The 17,805-nt window shown below is 38.7% G+C and overlaps 1 protein-coding gene across 2 annotated transcripts in view; it reads left to right on the top strand.

Moving 5' to 3' along the window:
• TMEM62 (transmembrane protein 62) overlaps positions 1-17,805 on the top strand; it is a 50,732-nt gene that overhangs the window by 30,132 nt on the left and 2,795 nt on the right. For both annotated transcript variants that reach the window (XM_054716303.1, XM_054716304.1), the window contains 5 exons: positions 471-630; positions 8,461-8,574; positions 11,131-11,215; positions 14,946-15,050; positions 16,975-17,093. In XM_054716303.1, coding sequence (XP_054572278.1) covers positions 471-630; positions 8,461-8,574; positions 11,131-11,215; positions 14,946-15,050; positions 16,975-17,093 — 583 coding nt within the window. The remainder of the gene's footprint in view (positions 1-470; positions 631-8,460; positions 8,575-11,130; positions 11,216-14,945; positions 15,051-16,974; positions 17,094-17,805) is intronic.

Below are 17,805 nucleotides of genomic sequence, written 5' to 3'. Positions count from 1 at the left end.
TGTATACCAGATTTAGGCATTATATTCTTTGGGGCCTGGTAACCTTAGCCTTATTTGTAACATTGCATCTTTAGTATAGATAAAAGAACCAAATAAGTGAATGGGAACCAAATAAGGAGATGGTAGGCTTGACATTAGATGAACAAATGTCTAATTTACATTCTCTTCCTATGAGGAAAAACAGGACTTCAGGAGTTTCTTCAGAAAGAACTTGGGGTCTACTCCAAAATATACTCCAGAAACTACTCCAGAATAGTTTCTAATTTCTCACCAGGTCAGGTTTGCTGAATTATGCAACTCCAAAAGCCACCATTCGGAAAGAAACCAAATTATATGAATAGTGGTCCCTACCATTGTACCATGTCATGATTCTGCCTATACTTTTATCTTTTCAGATTATTATAGGTTATTCTCCTTTATAAAAACAATGACAATACCTAAAACCTGTTTTATATATGCTTTCATTTCAGAGTCTTGGCCTTTTCCTCATCCTCCATTACTTCTGTCATAGTTAAGATCGATGGAGTTCATTTAGGGGAAGCTACTCATTTGTCTGGTCCTATTTTCACACTGAAGTGGAACCCAAGAGACTACATTAATAGTACACATAATATGGAAGTAATTGTCCAGGTAAGTTAGTAATTTTCAGTTCGCTATATAAATGTGATTAGACTGTAACCACACTGAACTCCAACTAGGGGGAGGGGGTGTTGCAGTCAGTTGGTAAATATGAAACTAAGTTTAATATAAATTTGGATGCATTGGATTTGGTATGTTCTGAAAACGTGCACTCAGGAGTAATTCCACTTTTAGACTAAAAACTGAGCAGAGGAAAAGAGGAGTGTGCAACTACTGGCCACAGTCCCCCCTTTTTCTAACTTCAGGGAATCATTCTTTTGTTTTATTTTCAACTGTGGCCCCAAATTTTAATAATGGGAGAAAAATTTACCAATATACCAAAAGATAATAGAATAAGTCAAAAAACATGTATTTATGTATCCATGAATTTGATTGCTATCTCCAAATACAGGAAAATTGTGTTATTATTTTGAAAGCTCTAGGACAGCAAATTTTCAGTGCAATAAAGGATTTTTTTTTTTTTAAATTTGGAGGTACGCATTCATAGCATATGCAGTAATTGTCTGCCTGGCATTGCTCTGATTTAACCTGGCAGGCATTTAATTCACTAGCACCTGCCAGAGTAGACTGTGATCACTGTTCCAAAATAGAGCTGTTTCATCAACCTAATGAAACTCTTTAAGGGATAGATTGTGCTCAGAAATTATTTTCTAAAAAAAAATCTGTCAATTTCTATAACTTTATGGTTTGATGACAGTTTTTAACTATTAAATTTTTTAACATTAAGTTGGTTTGAAATATGAAGTAATCCTTCAGAAAACACATGAAATTATTTTCATTATTGTGGTGTTGTTTTTTTGTCACAGAGAAGGATTTTGAGCAGGAAGGAGCTATTTACTGAGCCCTGATGCCAGGCACTGAAATTTTTTACTTAATCCGTACCACAATCCTGTATGCTGGGTAGCTTTATCCCCGATTCATAGATAAGGAACAAGAGAAGGCACTTTACAATGTCACTGACTTTGAAGTGTTTTGCTTAGGAGAAAAAAGGAATACACAGGATGTGAAAGGCGGGATGGCTGGGGATGAACTCTTAATGTCTTTCATATTAGAAGTTGGTAATTTTAAAAAGGCTTGAAGGTATGAGTGCAACTAGAATATTCCCTGTGTCATGGGGGAAGAAGTAGGAGCAACCATAGGAGATCTGCTCACTGTAGGAATGGGGGACTCTCAAATCCTTGGATTGCTCCAGAATCTCAGCTTCTGTAGTTTTATGAGAAAAAAAACCTTATTCATATTCCTTGAAACATTTTTGGTTATCTATTTGAATCCTTAGTAAAAATGTGAAATCACTATCCTACCTAATAATAGACAAATATGCAAATTGACTGTACCTTCGCTATGCCCGCGATTGGCCAGGAGGCGCGGGGGGGGGGGCGGGACTTGGGGTGGCCGGGGTGGCCGATTGGGCCGGCGGGACGCTGAGCTTGTGTCGCCAGCGGCGGCTGGAGCTCAGCGTCTGTGCCATGGCTGTGCTGCGGCACAGAAGGGGCCTCTGAGGCAGTGAGCTCACGTCCCACCGCGGACCATCAAAAGCGGGGGAGCTGGGTGACTGTCCGCTCAGGCACCAGGCCTTTCAGAAGCCTCCGGCGGGGAGGAGGCTTCTGAAAGGCCTGGTGCACCAGCGGACAGGCACCCAGCTCCCCCGTGATCAAAAGCGAAAGCGTGTAGGGGAGCCTACACGTGCATGATTCAATCATGCACTGGGCCTTTAGTACTTTTTATATGTTTAACATTTCTTGCAACATTACTGAGGTATAATTTACATATAAAACACTGTGTATCTAAAGAATACAATTTGGTAAGTTTTGACATACATACACATCCTTGAAACCATTACTACAGTCAATATGATACATCACCCTAAAAAGTGTTCTTGTGCCCTTTTGTAACTACCTTCTTTCCACTATCGTTTCCAGGAAAACAGTGATCTGTTTTCTTTTTTTTTAATTTAATAAATCTTTATTGTTCAAATTATTACAATTGTTCCTCTTTTTTCCCCCCATAGCTCCCCTCCACCTGGTTCCCACCCTACCTTCTGCCCTTACCTCCCCACACTGTCCTCATCCATAGGTGTACAATTTTTGTCCAGTCTCTTCCTGCACCTCCCACACCCCTTTCTCCCTGAGAATTTTCAGTCCATTCCTTTTCTATGCCCCTGATTCTATTATATTCACCAGTTTATTCTGTTCATCAGATTTTTAATTCACTTGATTTTTAGATTCACTTGTTGATAGATATGTATTTGTTGTTCATAATTTTTATCTTTACCTTTTTCTTCTTCTTCCTCTTCTTAAAGAATACCTTTCAGCATTTCATATAATACTGGTTTGGTGTTGATGAACTCCTTTGGCTTTTTCTTATCTGTGAAGCTCTTTATCTGACCTTCAATTCTGAATGATAGCTTTGCTGGGTAGAGTAATCTTGGTTGTAGGTTCTTGCTATTCATCACTTTGAATATTTCTTGCCACTCCCATCTGGCCTGCATAGTTTCTGTTGAGAAATCAGCTGACAATCGTATAAGTGCTCCCTTGTAGGTAATTAACTGTTTTTCTCTTGCTGCTTTTAATATTCTCTCTTTGTCTTTTGCTCTTGGCATTTTAATTATGATGTGTCTTGGTGTGGTCCTCTTTGGATTCCTTTTGTTTGGGGTTCTGTACACTTCCTGGACTTGTAAGTCTATTTCTTTCACCAGGTGGGGTAAGTTTTCAGTCATTATTTCTTCAAATAGGTTTTCAGTATCTTGTTCTCTCTCTTCTTCTGGCACCCCCATTATTCTGATGTTGGTACACTTGAAGTTGTCCCAGAGGCTTCTTACACTATCTTCAACTTTTTGGATTCTTTTTTCTTTTTGCTTTTCCGGTTGAGTGTTTTTTGCTTTTTTGTATTTCAAATCTTTGACTTGATTCTTGCGTTCCTCTAGTCTGCTGTTGGGTCTCTGTATAATATTTTTTATTTCAGTGTATGTTTAATTTCTAGTTGGTCCTTTTTCATATCCTTGAGGGTCTCGTTAAATTTATCGGCCTTTTCTAGGAAATTCTTGAAAAACCTTATAACCATGGTTTTGAACTCTATATCCAGTCATTTGTTTTCCTCCATTTCTTTCATTTGTGATCTGTTTCTTTGTCTCCGCATTTTTGATGCTTCCCTGAGTTGGTAGGGTAGCTTTGTGTGCTAGGTGTCCTATATGGCCCAGTGGCTCGGCCTCCCCAGTTACCTGAAGAGGATACTCTTGGTGCACTCCTTTGTGGACTGTGTGTACAGCCTTGTTGTAGTTAAGTCTTGATTGTTGTTGGCATCACTGGGAGGAATTGACCTCCAGGACAATTGGCTGTGAGGATCAGCTGTGTCTACGCTGGGAGAACTTCTGTTTTGGAGACAGCCTTATGAGACAAGACTTGCAAAACTGCAAAAGCCTCTGTGCTCAGCTTGGATGGGGTGGAGTCTCAGGCTGAGCAGACAGTCTTGGCTTCCCATCAGCCCTGCCCTATGAGGCCCCTGGGTCTCAGTGTCCCTCAGTAATCACTGCAAGCACTTCTAAGAGTAAGCCGCCCTCGAGTTTCGCCCACTGCCAGACAGTCCAGTTTCTCCCCCAATGAATCTGGATTCCCAGATTCTCGCCCGGAACTGGAGTTCAGCGTAGTGGGGAGCTTCCATTTCCCACCCAGGTAGAGAAAGCCAGCGGCACACTCAGCAGTCAGTCCTCTCTTCGCGCACTCGCACGCACGCCTCCAGACTGCTGCCTTTCTTGGCTCCCCTGAGTTTCCGCCTGACAGTCCAGATTCCCCTTGTATAAGCCTAGGTCCTCAAGATCTCACCCGGAACTGGGGTTCAGTGCACTCGGAACTGGGGTTCAGCGCAGTCAGGAGCTTTTGTCTCCTTCCCGCTAGAGAAAGCCAGCCAAGCACTCAGCTGCCCGCATGCGTGTCTCCATACCTCAGCCTTATGCGGCTCCTCTGATTCTCCGTGTGCTTTCCTCTTTCCTTCTAGTTGTAGAATTTCCACTCAGCCAGCTTTCCTGTGGTTCTGGATGATGTTCATTTTGTCTTTTAGTTGTAGTTTTGAAATTTTTGTGCGAGGCAGCAGTTTAGGTGTTTACCTATGCCGCCATCTTGGTTTTTCTGAAGAAATGATTCTTCTGTTTTCTGTCTATGTGTGTTATAACTTAAAAACATTAGTCTACTGAATATGAAATAGGGAACCTGGTCCCCTCATTCATCAATGGGAACATTATGTCCTTTTTTTAAAAAATATATATTTATTTATTTTGGACAGGAAGGGAGAGGGAAAGACAGATAGAAACATCAATGAATCACTAATCGGCCACCTCCTACATGCCACCATTGGGGATTGAGCCCACAACTGGGGCATGTGCCCTGACCAGGAACCAAACCTTGACCTTCTGGTTCCTAGGTCAACACTGAACCACTCAGGCACACTGGCTGGGTGAACGTTATGTCCTTTCAAATACGTTATGCTATATAGATAAGTCTGAGAGAAAAATCTGTGAGAATCTGGCCGGTGTGGCTCAGTTGAGTGTCATCCTGTGCACTGAAGCTTTGCTAGTTTGATTCCTGGTCAGGGCATGTGCCCAGGTTGTGGGTTTGGTCCCCAGTTGGGGTGCATAAGGGAGGCAAACTGATTGATATTTCTCTCTCACATTGATGTTTCCCTCTCTCCTCTCTCTCCGCTACCTTCCTCTCTCTCTCAAATTAATAAAAACAATCTTTTAACAGTCAATCCTTCCAGGTGATTCCAATGTGCATTAAAGTTTGAGGACAGTATTTTAGACTGTTGTATCTACTTTGCCAATTTAAAGACTAGAACTTTCTATGTCTCTAAATTAAAGATAATCTCTGCTTTAAAACAAGAACTTATCACTTAAAGTAAGAATATTTGGAGTATAGTTTGATAAATGCCAGTAAAGCTTCTTTTCACTATTTAAAAACTTTTGTATGAGCATTATGCTTAGCGAAATGAGCCAGTCAGAGAAGGATAAATATCACATGATCTCACTCATTTGTGGACTATAATGAACAACGTAAACTGATGAACAAAAACAGATCCAGAGACAAAGAAGCATTGATCAGACTGTCAAACCTCAGAGGGAATGTAGGGGAGGGTGGGGGTAAGAAGGAGAGATCAACCAAAGGACTTGTATGCATGCATATAAGCCTAACCAATGGACACAGACAACAGGAGGGTGAGGGCATGAGTGGGGGGTGGGGTAGGGAGGCAATGAGGGGATAAGGACATATATGTAATGCCTTAATAAAGGGAAAAAATAAAAACTTTTGTATGACGGTTAATTTAAAAAATATATGAAAGTGATAATACTATAATGAATTCCCATGGATCCATCAGCCAACTTAAACAGTTATCAACTCATGACCAGTCTTTTTTCATCTATACCCCATCCACATATCTCCTTCCCGCACCATGATGTCATTTTATATGTAAATATGTTAGTATGAATCACTAAAAGATAAGGACTATTTTAAAAAATGTAACCATTCAAAAAAGTAACCATAATACAATATTATACCTGAAAAATTAACAGTAATTCCTTAATATCAAACCATCCAGCTAGTGTTCAGTTTTCCCAATTTGTCATACATGTTTCTCTCTGTACATTGCATTTAGTTGATTCAAATCAGAATCCAAATAAGGCTCAAATATTGCATTTAGCTGATTTGCCTCTCTGTCTCTCACCCCTCCTGTTTTTTCCCTTGCAATATATTTTCTTTGGAAACTGGGTCTTTTATTCTGTAGAATTATTCTGTCTCTGGATCTATTTTTGTGCATCAGTTTATGTTCTTCATTATATTCCACAAATGAGGGAGATCATGTGATATTTGTCTTTCTCCAACTGGCTTATTTTGCTTAGTGTAGTGTTCTTCAGTCCATCCATGCTGTTGCAAATGGTAAGAGTTCTTTCCTTTTTTACAGCAGCATAGTATTCCATTGTGTAGATGTACCACTGCTTTTTAATCCACTCATCTGCTGATGGGCACTTAGGCTGTTTCCAAATCTTAGCTATTTTAAATTGTGCTGCTATGAACATAGGGGTGCATATATTCTTTCTGATTAGTGTTTCTGATTTCTTGGGATATATTCTTGGAAGTGGGATTACTAGGTCAAAAGGGGGTTCCATTTTTAATTTTTTGAGGAAACTCCATACTGTTTTCCACAGAGGCTGCACCAGTCTGCATTCCCACCAGCAGTGTATGAGGATTCCTTTATCTTCACATCCTCGTCAGCACTTGTCATTTGTTGGTTTGTTGATGATAGCCATTCTGACAGGTGTGAGATGGTACCTCATTGTAGTTTTGATTTGCATCTCTCGGGTGATTAGTGACTTTGAACATATTTTTATATGTCTCTTAGCTTTCTGTATGTCCACTTTAGAAAAGAATCTGGTCCTTTGCCCGATTTTTGATTGGATTGCTTATCTTCCTTTTGTTAAGTTGTATGAGTTCCCTATAAATGTTGTAGATTAAACCCTTATCGGATGTAACATTGGCAAATGTATTCTCCCATGCAGTGGTCTTTCTTGTTGTTTTGTTGATGGTTTCTTTTGCTGTGCAGAGCCTTTTATTTTGAAGTCCCATTTGTTTATTTTCTCTTTAGTTTCCATTGTTCTAGGACAGTGGTTGGCAAACTCATTAGTCAACAGAGCCAAATATCAACAGTATAACGATTGAAATTTCTTTTGAGAGCCAAATTTTTTAAACTTAAACTTCTTCTAGTGCCACTTCTTCAAAATAGACTCGCCCAGGCTGTGGTATTTCGTGGAAGGGCCACACTCAAGGGGCCAAAGAGCCGCATGTGGCTCACAAGCCCCAGTTTGCCGACCATGGTCCTAGGAGATATATCTGCAGGATAAATTCTTAATTCTTCCCCCACCTCCCTTTTCTAAACCAGTGTTCAGAATAATGAGTTGCTTCTTTAGCATCTGCCGAAGATAACCATATGAGTCTTCTAGTTTTAGTATCATTATGAATCCAACATTTTAAAAATCATATGTAGCATATTTTAATCCATTGCATTTATTCTTTTTGATGCTCAAATTGTTCCATCTTTGGCTAGTGGGAACATCTCCAAATTGGTCACTAAGTCCTTTGATACAATCCTAGTAGTCTTTGTTAGTTTTTTTTTTTTTTTTATAGGCTAGGTTTTTTAAAATATATTTTATTGATTTTTTACAGAGAGGAAGGGAGAGGAATAGAAAGTTAGAAACATTGATGAGAGAGAAACATCGTTCAGCTGCCTCCTGCACACCCCCCACTGGGGATGTGCCTGCAACCAAGGTACATGCCCTTGACCAGAATCGAACCTGGGACCCTTCAGTCCGCAGGCCAACACTCTATCCACTGAGCCAAACCGGCTTCGGCAGTTAGTTTTTTTTGTTTGTTTTTTTGCTTTCCCATATGACAAGATATCCCAAGCCCTTCTTATGCATTTCTTACTCAAGAACTGGAATCAGCCATTTTTCTAAAGAGCACTGGTTCCTTATAGTGAAAAATTATACTTTGAGACCACAATTGGCACTAGCCCAGCTAGTTCACTGCTATTGGGTTTGTTGTTATTTCTAGGCCTTTTCAGTGAACATAGGGAAATATAGATTTTTTTTTTAAAAGAAAAGATATTGTGAGAACATGGTGACATTTCCAGTTTAAATCTAGAATTACAAGGTTCTAAAGATATTTCCAATTTAAATCTAGATTTACAAGGTTTTATGTAAAAGTGCTTGTAGGAAGAATAAAAAATAAATGAAAAAAAGTAGCATGATAGTTTCTTCTCTGCTCTGCTTCTAACTAGGATTCTGCTGGAAGAAGTAAGAGTGTTCACCACATATTTTCTCTTCAAGAGGATAATCAGCTCAGATTTGACCCTCTAGTATCATTTATTCTTCTTACAGATCACTGCATGGTGGTGAGTAAATTCAACCTAATGATTTGTGTGTTTTTACTGGATTTGGTAGGTCCAAAATCATAAATAATCATGTGATGAGAAAGCTGAACCTTATAAAATGAAAAGTTTAGTTATTCATCTAGAAGAATAAAATGCTTTTAAGTTGAAAGGCATAGACAAGTAATACCTGTTTTGGGATCTGTCTCTAACCAATACCATTAAACCAGGATAACTAAAGGAATTATAGGGACTGTATGTCCTACACAACAAACAATATGTGCTAAATGTAGAAAACTTGTAAATTTTAGAAATAAAGTGAAACCATTCCAACGTTATTCTTTGATCACACTAGCCATTATAACCATTGTATTTGTCATTATGATACTGTTTTTTCTCATATACATTTGTATATGAGTTTTAGTATAAAATGGTAAGTAAACTTTTAATTCTCTTTTGCTGTCTGATTTTTTTCCCCATGGAGGAATTTGTTTTGACTATTATTTTATATCAGTTCATATTATTTAATAACATGATGTTATTAACTGCATTATAGATACACCTTAAGCATTTCCCTATTGCTGGGTGTTTGCTTCCAATTTTTCCCTCTACTATATAAATACTGCTTGTATCTAAGTTTTTGCATCTAGTAGTTTTGGGGGATAAATTCCTAGAAGTGAATTGCTAGGTGAAAGAGTTGACACATTATTCTATATACTTTACTTACTTATTATATAAATACATAAGTGACTTATTATTTATTATATTCATTGTTTATTTTGTCTGTTTGTTTTATCTATCCTCCCTTAGTAAAACATAAACCCTATGAAGGCAGGGATCTTTATCTGGTATGCCTAACACCGAGTAGGCCCTCAATAAATATTTCTTGAGCAAATAAATGTGTGTTTTTTTTTGTTTTTTTTTAGTTTTTAATATACATTGTTAGTGTTCCAGAGAAGCTGTGGCAATTTATACTCTATTTCCCTCAGATCTCATCTATCCGGGGTATTAACATAAAATGTTCAAAAGATATACACTACAATGTTAAGAAGAAAATTTAAACCACCTTTAATTTCACCTCCACACAGACTTAAACTCTGAATTGATTATTATTTTAATTGACTTTTATTACTTGTGTGATTATGTTTTGTAAAACTATGACTACTGGGTATTTGTATCTAATTTTTACAAAATTTTGTGTCATTTTTCTTTTGGGGATTTTTAATAACTGCTTAGATCGGGATTTGGAAACGTTGATGTTCTATGAATTATCTGGGAATATTAGTAAAAGGCATATTCTAATCAGTGGGGCTGAGGTGGGGCCTGAGGTTCTGCATTCCTAACAAGCTCAAGATGATTCCAGTGGCCGAAACCGGTTTGGCTCAGTGGATAGAGCGTTGGTCTTCAGACTGAAGGGTCCCAGGTTCGATTCTAGTCAAGGGCATGTACATTGGTTGCGGGCACATCCCCGGTGGGGGGTGTGCAGGAGGCAGCTGGTCGATGTTTCTCTCTCATCGATGTTTCTTGCTCTCTATCCCTCTCCCTTTCTCTCTGTAAAAAAAATAATTAAAAAATATATTTAAAAAAAAGATGATTCCAATGATGACCTTTGAGAAACAAGGATCTAAATTACATTTCTTTTCTTTTTTATTGATTTTTTACAGAGAGGAAGGGAGAGGGATAGAGAGCTAGAAACATCGATGAGAGAGAAACATCGACCAGCTGCCTCCTGCACACCCCCTACCGGGGATGTGCCCGCAACCAATGTACATGCCCTTGACTGGGATCGAACCTGGGACCTTTCAGTCCGCAGGCCGACGCTCTATCCACTGAGCCAAACCGGTTTCGGCTTTTTTTTTTTTTTTTTTTTTAAATATATTTTATTGATTTTTTAAATTACATTTCTTTACTGTGAGTTAATCACCAAGTGAATGACTCCTTGATGTAGAAAGCAAAAAGAAAGTGCAGTCTCTGTTCACTCAGCTGCAGTGTACTGTGCATTGGTTTTATTCTTATACAAATTTAATCAATTTTTAAAATTGATTTCAAAGAGGAAGAGAGAGGGAGAGAGAGAGATAGAAATATCAATGATGAGAGAAAATCATTGATTGGCTGCCTCTCGTATGCACCCTACTGAGGATCGAGCCCGCAACCCGGGCATGTGCCCTTGATCGGAATCGAACCTGGGACCCTTCAGTCTGCAGGCTGACACTCTATCCACTGAGCCAAACTGGCTAGGGCTATTCTTATACAATTTTAAATAAAACAAAACAAAGTATGCTTCTCCTATAACAATGAAAATGGACTATTTTAATTTGATCATTTTTTGTAACTGTATAAAATTACTTGGTTTCAACATGGTGTAAGTATCCAAATTCTGAAAGAGTAATGCTGAGGCAACTTATAATTTTCTTTTTTTTGGTAGATCAGATGTTTGATTTTCTTTGGCTACATATTTTTCTTATATAGTCATTTCTGCTAATGATGTCATTTTCATTTTTGTTAATGAGGCCATTTTAAAAATCTTAACCAAAACTGTGCCCATGTATCTATTTCACATTAACACCTATTTCTCTGCAGGCCCGGGTCCTTTTTGTGATGATTGTGCTGATCCAGCTCTTCATTCTCATTATTTATAGGCATCAAAGATATCTAGAGCTTAAAGGTTAGTCATGGTTTCTTTCATTCTTAGAAGAATTTTTATTTTAAAGTAGTACATAATGTCCTCACTATTGCCAAATGATAAATATGAATATAAATATAGTCTTTGCCTGAGCTCTGTGAGGTATACCCTTTCAACTACCACACATTTTCCACAGCACTCTATCTTAAGAAAACACACAACCCTTTAATCACTTGCTGCTACATGAGGCTTAACCAAAATGGGGGTGGGGGTGGGGGACGGAAATCACAGTATAGCTCAAAGTGGCCAAACATCTCTGCTAGACATTGAAGATCTTCCACAATCTGGTGTTGCCTAACTAGCCATATTTTCACCCAGTTACCTGTATTTTATTCTAGGTAACTATTCACTGTTCATACCATGCACATTTCTGCTTTTGCACTTTTGCCCAGGTCATCATCTCTAATTTAAATTGTTTTCCTAAATTTGTCTAATCTTAGCCTCCTTTAGGGCTCATCTCAAAACCACTTTTTCCATACCATTTTCTCCAACCATTCCAGGTCAAAATGAGCTCTTTTTTCTCTAAGTCCCTATAGTCCCTCCTGACGATTAATTGATACATAATTAGCCAATCACTTGGCTTTCATAACCACTTCAAATGTATATACATTATCTCCTCAGCCAAACTCTTAAGTTCCTCAATGCAGGAGGCTTTGTTTTCTACTTCTTGCTTGTTTGCCACAGCACCCAGCACTGAGTTGGTGCATAATAGACAGTAAATACTTGTCGAATTAAACTTTCCTTATCTCTTCTTGGCTTGGGTGAAATCGCTGAGGTCAGGGACTGATTATGGGGGAGGGGAGAACTATAGTAATGACTAAACAGTAACATGGTTAGCTGAATAGTTAGTGCACTACTAGAGGCCCGGTGTATGAAATTCGTGCACGGGGGCAAGGGGTGTCCCTCAGCCCAGCCTGCACCCTCTCCAATCTGGGACCCCTTGGGGGATGTCCAACTGCTGGTTGAGGCCCGATCCTGCAGGTGGTGTCATGCCCTCACAGTCAGGCCTCAACTGGCAGTCAGACATCCCTCTCACAATCCGGGACCTCTGGGCCTAACCACTAGCCTGCCTGCCTGCCTGATTGCCCCTAACTACTTCTGCCTGCCAGCTTGATGATGCCTAACTGCTCCCCTGCCAGCCTGATGATGCCTAACTGCTCCCTTGCTGGCCTGATCGCCCCCAACTGCCCTCCCCTGCTGGCCTGATTGCCCCCTAACCACTTCCCTCCTGGCCTGATGACGCCTAACTGCTCCCCTGCCGGCCTGATCACGCACAACTGCCCTCCCCTTCCACGACGTGCCTCCTCCGCGCAAGGCGACGGAGACGCCGAGAACGGCCTCCTTCACGCTGCGCAGAGCCGTGGGATCCCCAGGCCTCACCACACGGAGCGGCCACCGGGCCCCACCTCGGCTGTGTGCGCAGCCATCTTGTGACGGCCATCTTGTGACAACGTGAGGGCGTGACACCACCTAGGTTATTATTGGTGTGTGTGTGTGTGTGTGTGTGTGTGTATATATATATATGTGTGTGTGTGTGTGTGTGTGTGTGTGTATGTATGTATATATATATATATATATATATATATATAGTAAAGCTTCTGTGAAAAACTTCCAGAAACATTATTGCCCACATATATTGTGCACATAATGTACATAAATAAATATTTGAGGGAGGACCCCAATCTCATTATGTAGGAATAACAATATCTTTGTGTAGTTATGTAAAATTTACAACATTTTACCTGCATTATCTCACTTAATGCTTACAACAATCCTGTGAGGTAGGTATTATTGTCCCCATTTTAAACATTAGAAAACCAAGACTGGAGAGGTTATATAGATTGTCCAAAATGTCATAGCTAGTAAGAGACAGAGGAGAGACTTAAAAAGCAAGTCTTCCAATCCCAGGTCAGTTTTTTTTAAATCCTCACCCAAGGACATTGATTGTTCCATTGATTTTTAGGGAGAGTGGAAGAGAGAGGGAAAGACAGAGAGGAATATTGATGTGAGAGAAACACATAGATTGGTTACCTCCTGCACACACCCTGGCTAGGGGAGGAGCCTGCACCGGAGGTATGTGCCCTTGACCAGAATCGAATTTGGGACCCTTCAGTCCGCAGGCCGATGCTCTATCCACTGAACCAAACCGGCTAGGGCCCCAGGTCAGTTCTTTTCTTTAAACAACACTTCTCAACTTTGACTACACTTTAGAATTCCATGGGGAACTTAAAATCTCAGTGTCTACACAGTACCACTTACTACATCAGAATCTCTGTAGGGGTAGGACCTAAACATCAGTAGCTTTTGAAGCTCCTCTGGTTTCAATATGCAGTTAAGGCTGAGAAGCATGGCTAACGCAATGTTTCTCCGTCAGGCTGCTTAGAACCACCTAGGTTGCTGCCTAAGCTCCCGCTCTCCCCTAGGTCAATTCAATCAGAATCTCTGAAGGGTGATATCTGGGCCTGGGTATTTTCTGAAAGTTCCCCCAGGTTATTCTAATGCACAGCCAAAGGAGAGAATCATTGCTTGAAGTCTAAAATATAGCTGCCTCTAAGGTTAAAGGAATATTTATTTATAATAAGTATCACCTATAATTATTATTATAGGTGGATATGTATCAATACTTTGAGAAGTACCAGTCTAGGACAAGAAGGAAGCTGAGACAGGAATGAGTAGCAAGTATGTAATACACAAAGGGAGAAAAGTTATACATTACCAGGTTTTGTAAGAAATTAACTGTCAGCAGGCTGAATGATGTTATATGCTAGCCTGTGAAGAAAGACATGTTAATTAACTTACATCAGGCTGTCTTACCATTGGGATCCGTTCTTTAAATACTTTCCACCTCTAATATTGCTCAATGTGCACTGAGCTTCCTATCAGTCTTTTGCTGCCTGATTTATGATCAGCCACATACATGAGTGGACTGGCTGGCTGGGGTTGAGGATCTGGAATACTTAGCCTGTGGCCACAGAATGGACCTTCTCTGTGTGAAGCCCTTATACTTGGCTTTTTGGTACTTTGTTTTAAGAGATGCTCATTTGGAGAGCTTTATGGATCCCTTTCAATTGGAGTAAGAGGGTAGCTGGGAGTTAAGAGTTGTATCACATATGGGAAAGGAATATTTGAACAGGTACTCATACTTAAGATTAGACTGGAGAAATGTATTTCTTTGATATGCCTTTGATATATTTTCACATACCTTTTGGAAGTTTGTACATTTGGACACTAAATCCCCTAGAAAACAAAGACTTGATCATCCTTAGAGTATAGATTTGTATTTCAAACACACATGAAGATAAAATAGTATCATCCTCTGGTGGATCTTTCTTTTTTTAAATCTTTATTATTGAAAGTATTATATATGTCCCCCATTTCCCCCCAGTGACCCCTTGTAGCCCTCCCCCTGGCAGATATTTCTATATTGTTTTCAGTCATTTTAAAGTGTGTGCGTGCGTGTGTGTGCACGTGCACACGCTTCTCACAACTATACCATTGCTTTGAATTTCTTACCCTCTGCAATTCTAAGTGAATTGGCTTATCAGGATTCCCGCCAACTTGTAAATTTAAAGTGGTGTCATCTGTATAGTTACCATATAACAACAGATTTGCTGAATATATAGGATAGCCCATGGAAGTCTTCTAGAAAATTGTTATAAAGAAATTAAACTTTGCATATGTTCATTGGATTTTTCAAATTTATTCTCTTTAGGACCTCCAGGATTTATAAATTTGACCTCATTTTCCCTTCATGTCTTGAGCAAAATAAACATCTTCTACTATTCTGTCTTGTTCCTGACTCTGTATACAGTGCTGGGTAAGTCATTTAGGAAACCTGAGATTGTGGAGCAATCTGCCAAGGAATATATTGAGAATTTTGACAGTAGAGTCATTTAGGCTCTGTAGAGCATAACAAACGGCACATGGTTCCTTCCTAAGTCATTTCCTGGGATATGGTCTTGGGAAATAAAATTGTTTCTTAACATGTTTAAAGGACATTTAGTTTACTTAAGAGTGCTAAGGAAACCATTGCAGAATTTGTGTAGAAACTTAATAGGAGATAGTTCAGCTTAATTGCCATCTCTTCAGAACAGCTTTTTTTTTTACTACCTTCAAGTTTTATCCTCTATTTCATCATGCTTTTTATTTCCTTCATTACTTTATCAGAATTCATGATAATCTTCTGTGTTCATCATCTCTTTCCTTATTAGACTATCCATTGATGTCTTGTCTCTCTTGTTCACCTTTATGTCCACCACTAAGAACAATGCCTAGCATATAGTTCAGTGAATAATTTATTTATGTGTTGTTCCTAAAAACTCAGCTCAAGAAAAGAAACTGAGATGAGCAGTGAGTTTAGTTATATCTGAAACTCTTCTGTTATATTAATTATTATACCCAACACTTATAAAGTCACTTAGCCACTTAGAAAGCACTGAGGTTTTTTATTATTTAAAGCTTCTTACTAATGTACCTTTGTGACTAAAAATAAATTAGGCTATTTGTAGCTTAGTCTTTGTTTTACACTTGTATTTCACCAGAGAATACAAAGTAGTAAAATAAAAAATATGATACTTTACCATCCTATATAATAAAGAGCTAATATGCTAATTAGACCAAACAGCAGAACAACCTTCTGGAGGACCATCCGGATGACCTTGTGGACGAAGCTGGGCTGCAAGGGCTGGCCACGGCTGCGAGGGCCGAGCCCCTTGCATGGATTTCGTGCATCGGGCCTCTAGTACAACATAAGCTATAGAAGATCCCCCTTTGGAAGTCAGTTTTCTTGTTTGTTGAAGCTGTTTTGGACACATGTCTTACACTGGAAGACAAAGCAAGTGATTTGGTTCCTGGCTGTAAAAAGAAAACATGAAGAGGGCAGAAGTTGCTTCAGTTTTAAAAGTTGAAACTTCAAGGGAAAACACTTCTTTAGATTAATATGTATCTAATGGAGTTTATATAATAATATATCTGAGAAAAGTACCTATGACTTTTTAAAAGTTGAAGTCTAGTCTTACCAGAAAATTATGGTATTGCATTTTAAGAAAGGATGTCTGACAGTCTCTTAATCACTCTTTATGTATAGTATTTCCAGGCACCTGCATACTGAGAATGGGCAGTAAATAATAGTAGGGAAGAGAGAAAAGTCATTCTGGTATTATAGGTGAAAAAAATAAAGAAGCAAGTTAAACTCTGTACATGTTCACCCTGCCTATGTAGTTGATTTATAAAGTAATGACTATGGATCAGCAAGAAAAGTTAAAATATGTTCATTAATATTAGTAATAAAGAGAAGTACATTTTAGAAAGGTGAAAGTGGTTGAAGTTTTATAGCTTAAAGGAGTAAATCTCAGTCATCTAGAAGATTAACTTTTGAAGAATACCTCTTTGCTTCTTAAAGGAAATGTTAATGAATTGTATTGAGGTAATTACTACAACAGAATCTCCTAAGACTTGTGAATATACTCCTGTATGTTTCTGGAATTACAAGCTACATATCTTTTCCAGGTATAATATGTACTCAGACGATTTCATAATCCAGAGAAATATGTAGTAAAGGAGCAATTAGTTAGCTAGGATATCGGGTGCAGCATAGAGATTAGCAAAGAAGAAAAGCTATGCAAATAATATGCTTATAGATGACTAGTCTCATATTTCTTCATTATTCCTGCAAATGCATCTTGTGATGTCTGTAATTAGAGTCGTGGTTATTTAATCTTCCCTCTCCCCTGCTTCTTCAGGACCATGGTTCATTGGTGAAATTACTAAAGGCAAAATGGGTTGCTGCTTTTCCTTCGGGATCTTTGTTGATGGGCGTTTCCTACAAGGCAGTTTAACGTTTGTGGTTGGAATTCTCCAGGTAAGAAGTCAGAGAAGCATCGTAAAAACATCTTGGCTTTGTCAGACTAATTGTGTAACACTTAAGAATTAAATTCAAAATACCAAATTAGATACCATAGATCATGTTTCCTAATTTACTGGCAGGCAGTCTTTAATAACTGGTATTTCGTTTGCCTTTTGAGTACTTCCTAAGCTCTTCCACCATTCTCTTATAAACATCTAAAATACATTTTTGGCAGACAGGGTTTATAAGAGGGGAAAGAGGTTTTGGTTTCTGTTGTTTGTTTCACTGTGCTTTTTATTGACAAAAATAATGAAATAAGGGTAGAATAAATGATAGACTTCTGCGTAAACCAAAATTGATTATGATAATGAAGCAGGAAAATATTTCAGAAGGAGGAAAGGAAAATGACACATACAAGAAAAGTATTCAGTTAACCACTGGAAGCTGCACTGGGCAAAACTAGACCTGGGCTTCCTAGTAATGTCTTATTAGTATACTTGTTTTGGAAACACTGATACATTTGATATAGATTTTGATTGAAATACCTTTAAAACAAAAACACATGCAAACAAAACCCTGACCCATAGCAAATCTCTATAAATAGGTTTGAAAGATATTTACCTAACCATTTATTTACTCACTTAATGCGACTAATGGACCAAAATCTAGAGTTTAATGATCTGGAGTTTTGGAAAAGATCCAGAAACATTGTTCAAAATGAGTTGGA

The sequence above is a fragment of the Eptesicus fuscus genome, chromosome 5 (assembly GCF_027574615.1).
Source record: "Eptesicus fuscus isolate TK198812 chromosome 5, DD_ASM_mEF_20220401, whole genome shotgun sequence".
Lineage (NCBI taxonomy): Eukaryota > Metazoa > Chordata > Mammalia > Chiroptera > Vespertilionidae > Eptesicus > Eptesicus fuscus.
The sequence above is the reverse complement of the archived record's forward strand: the minus strand, read 5'-3'. Positions and strand labels throughout refer to the sequence as shown.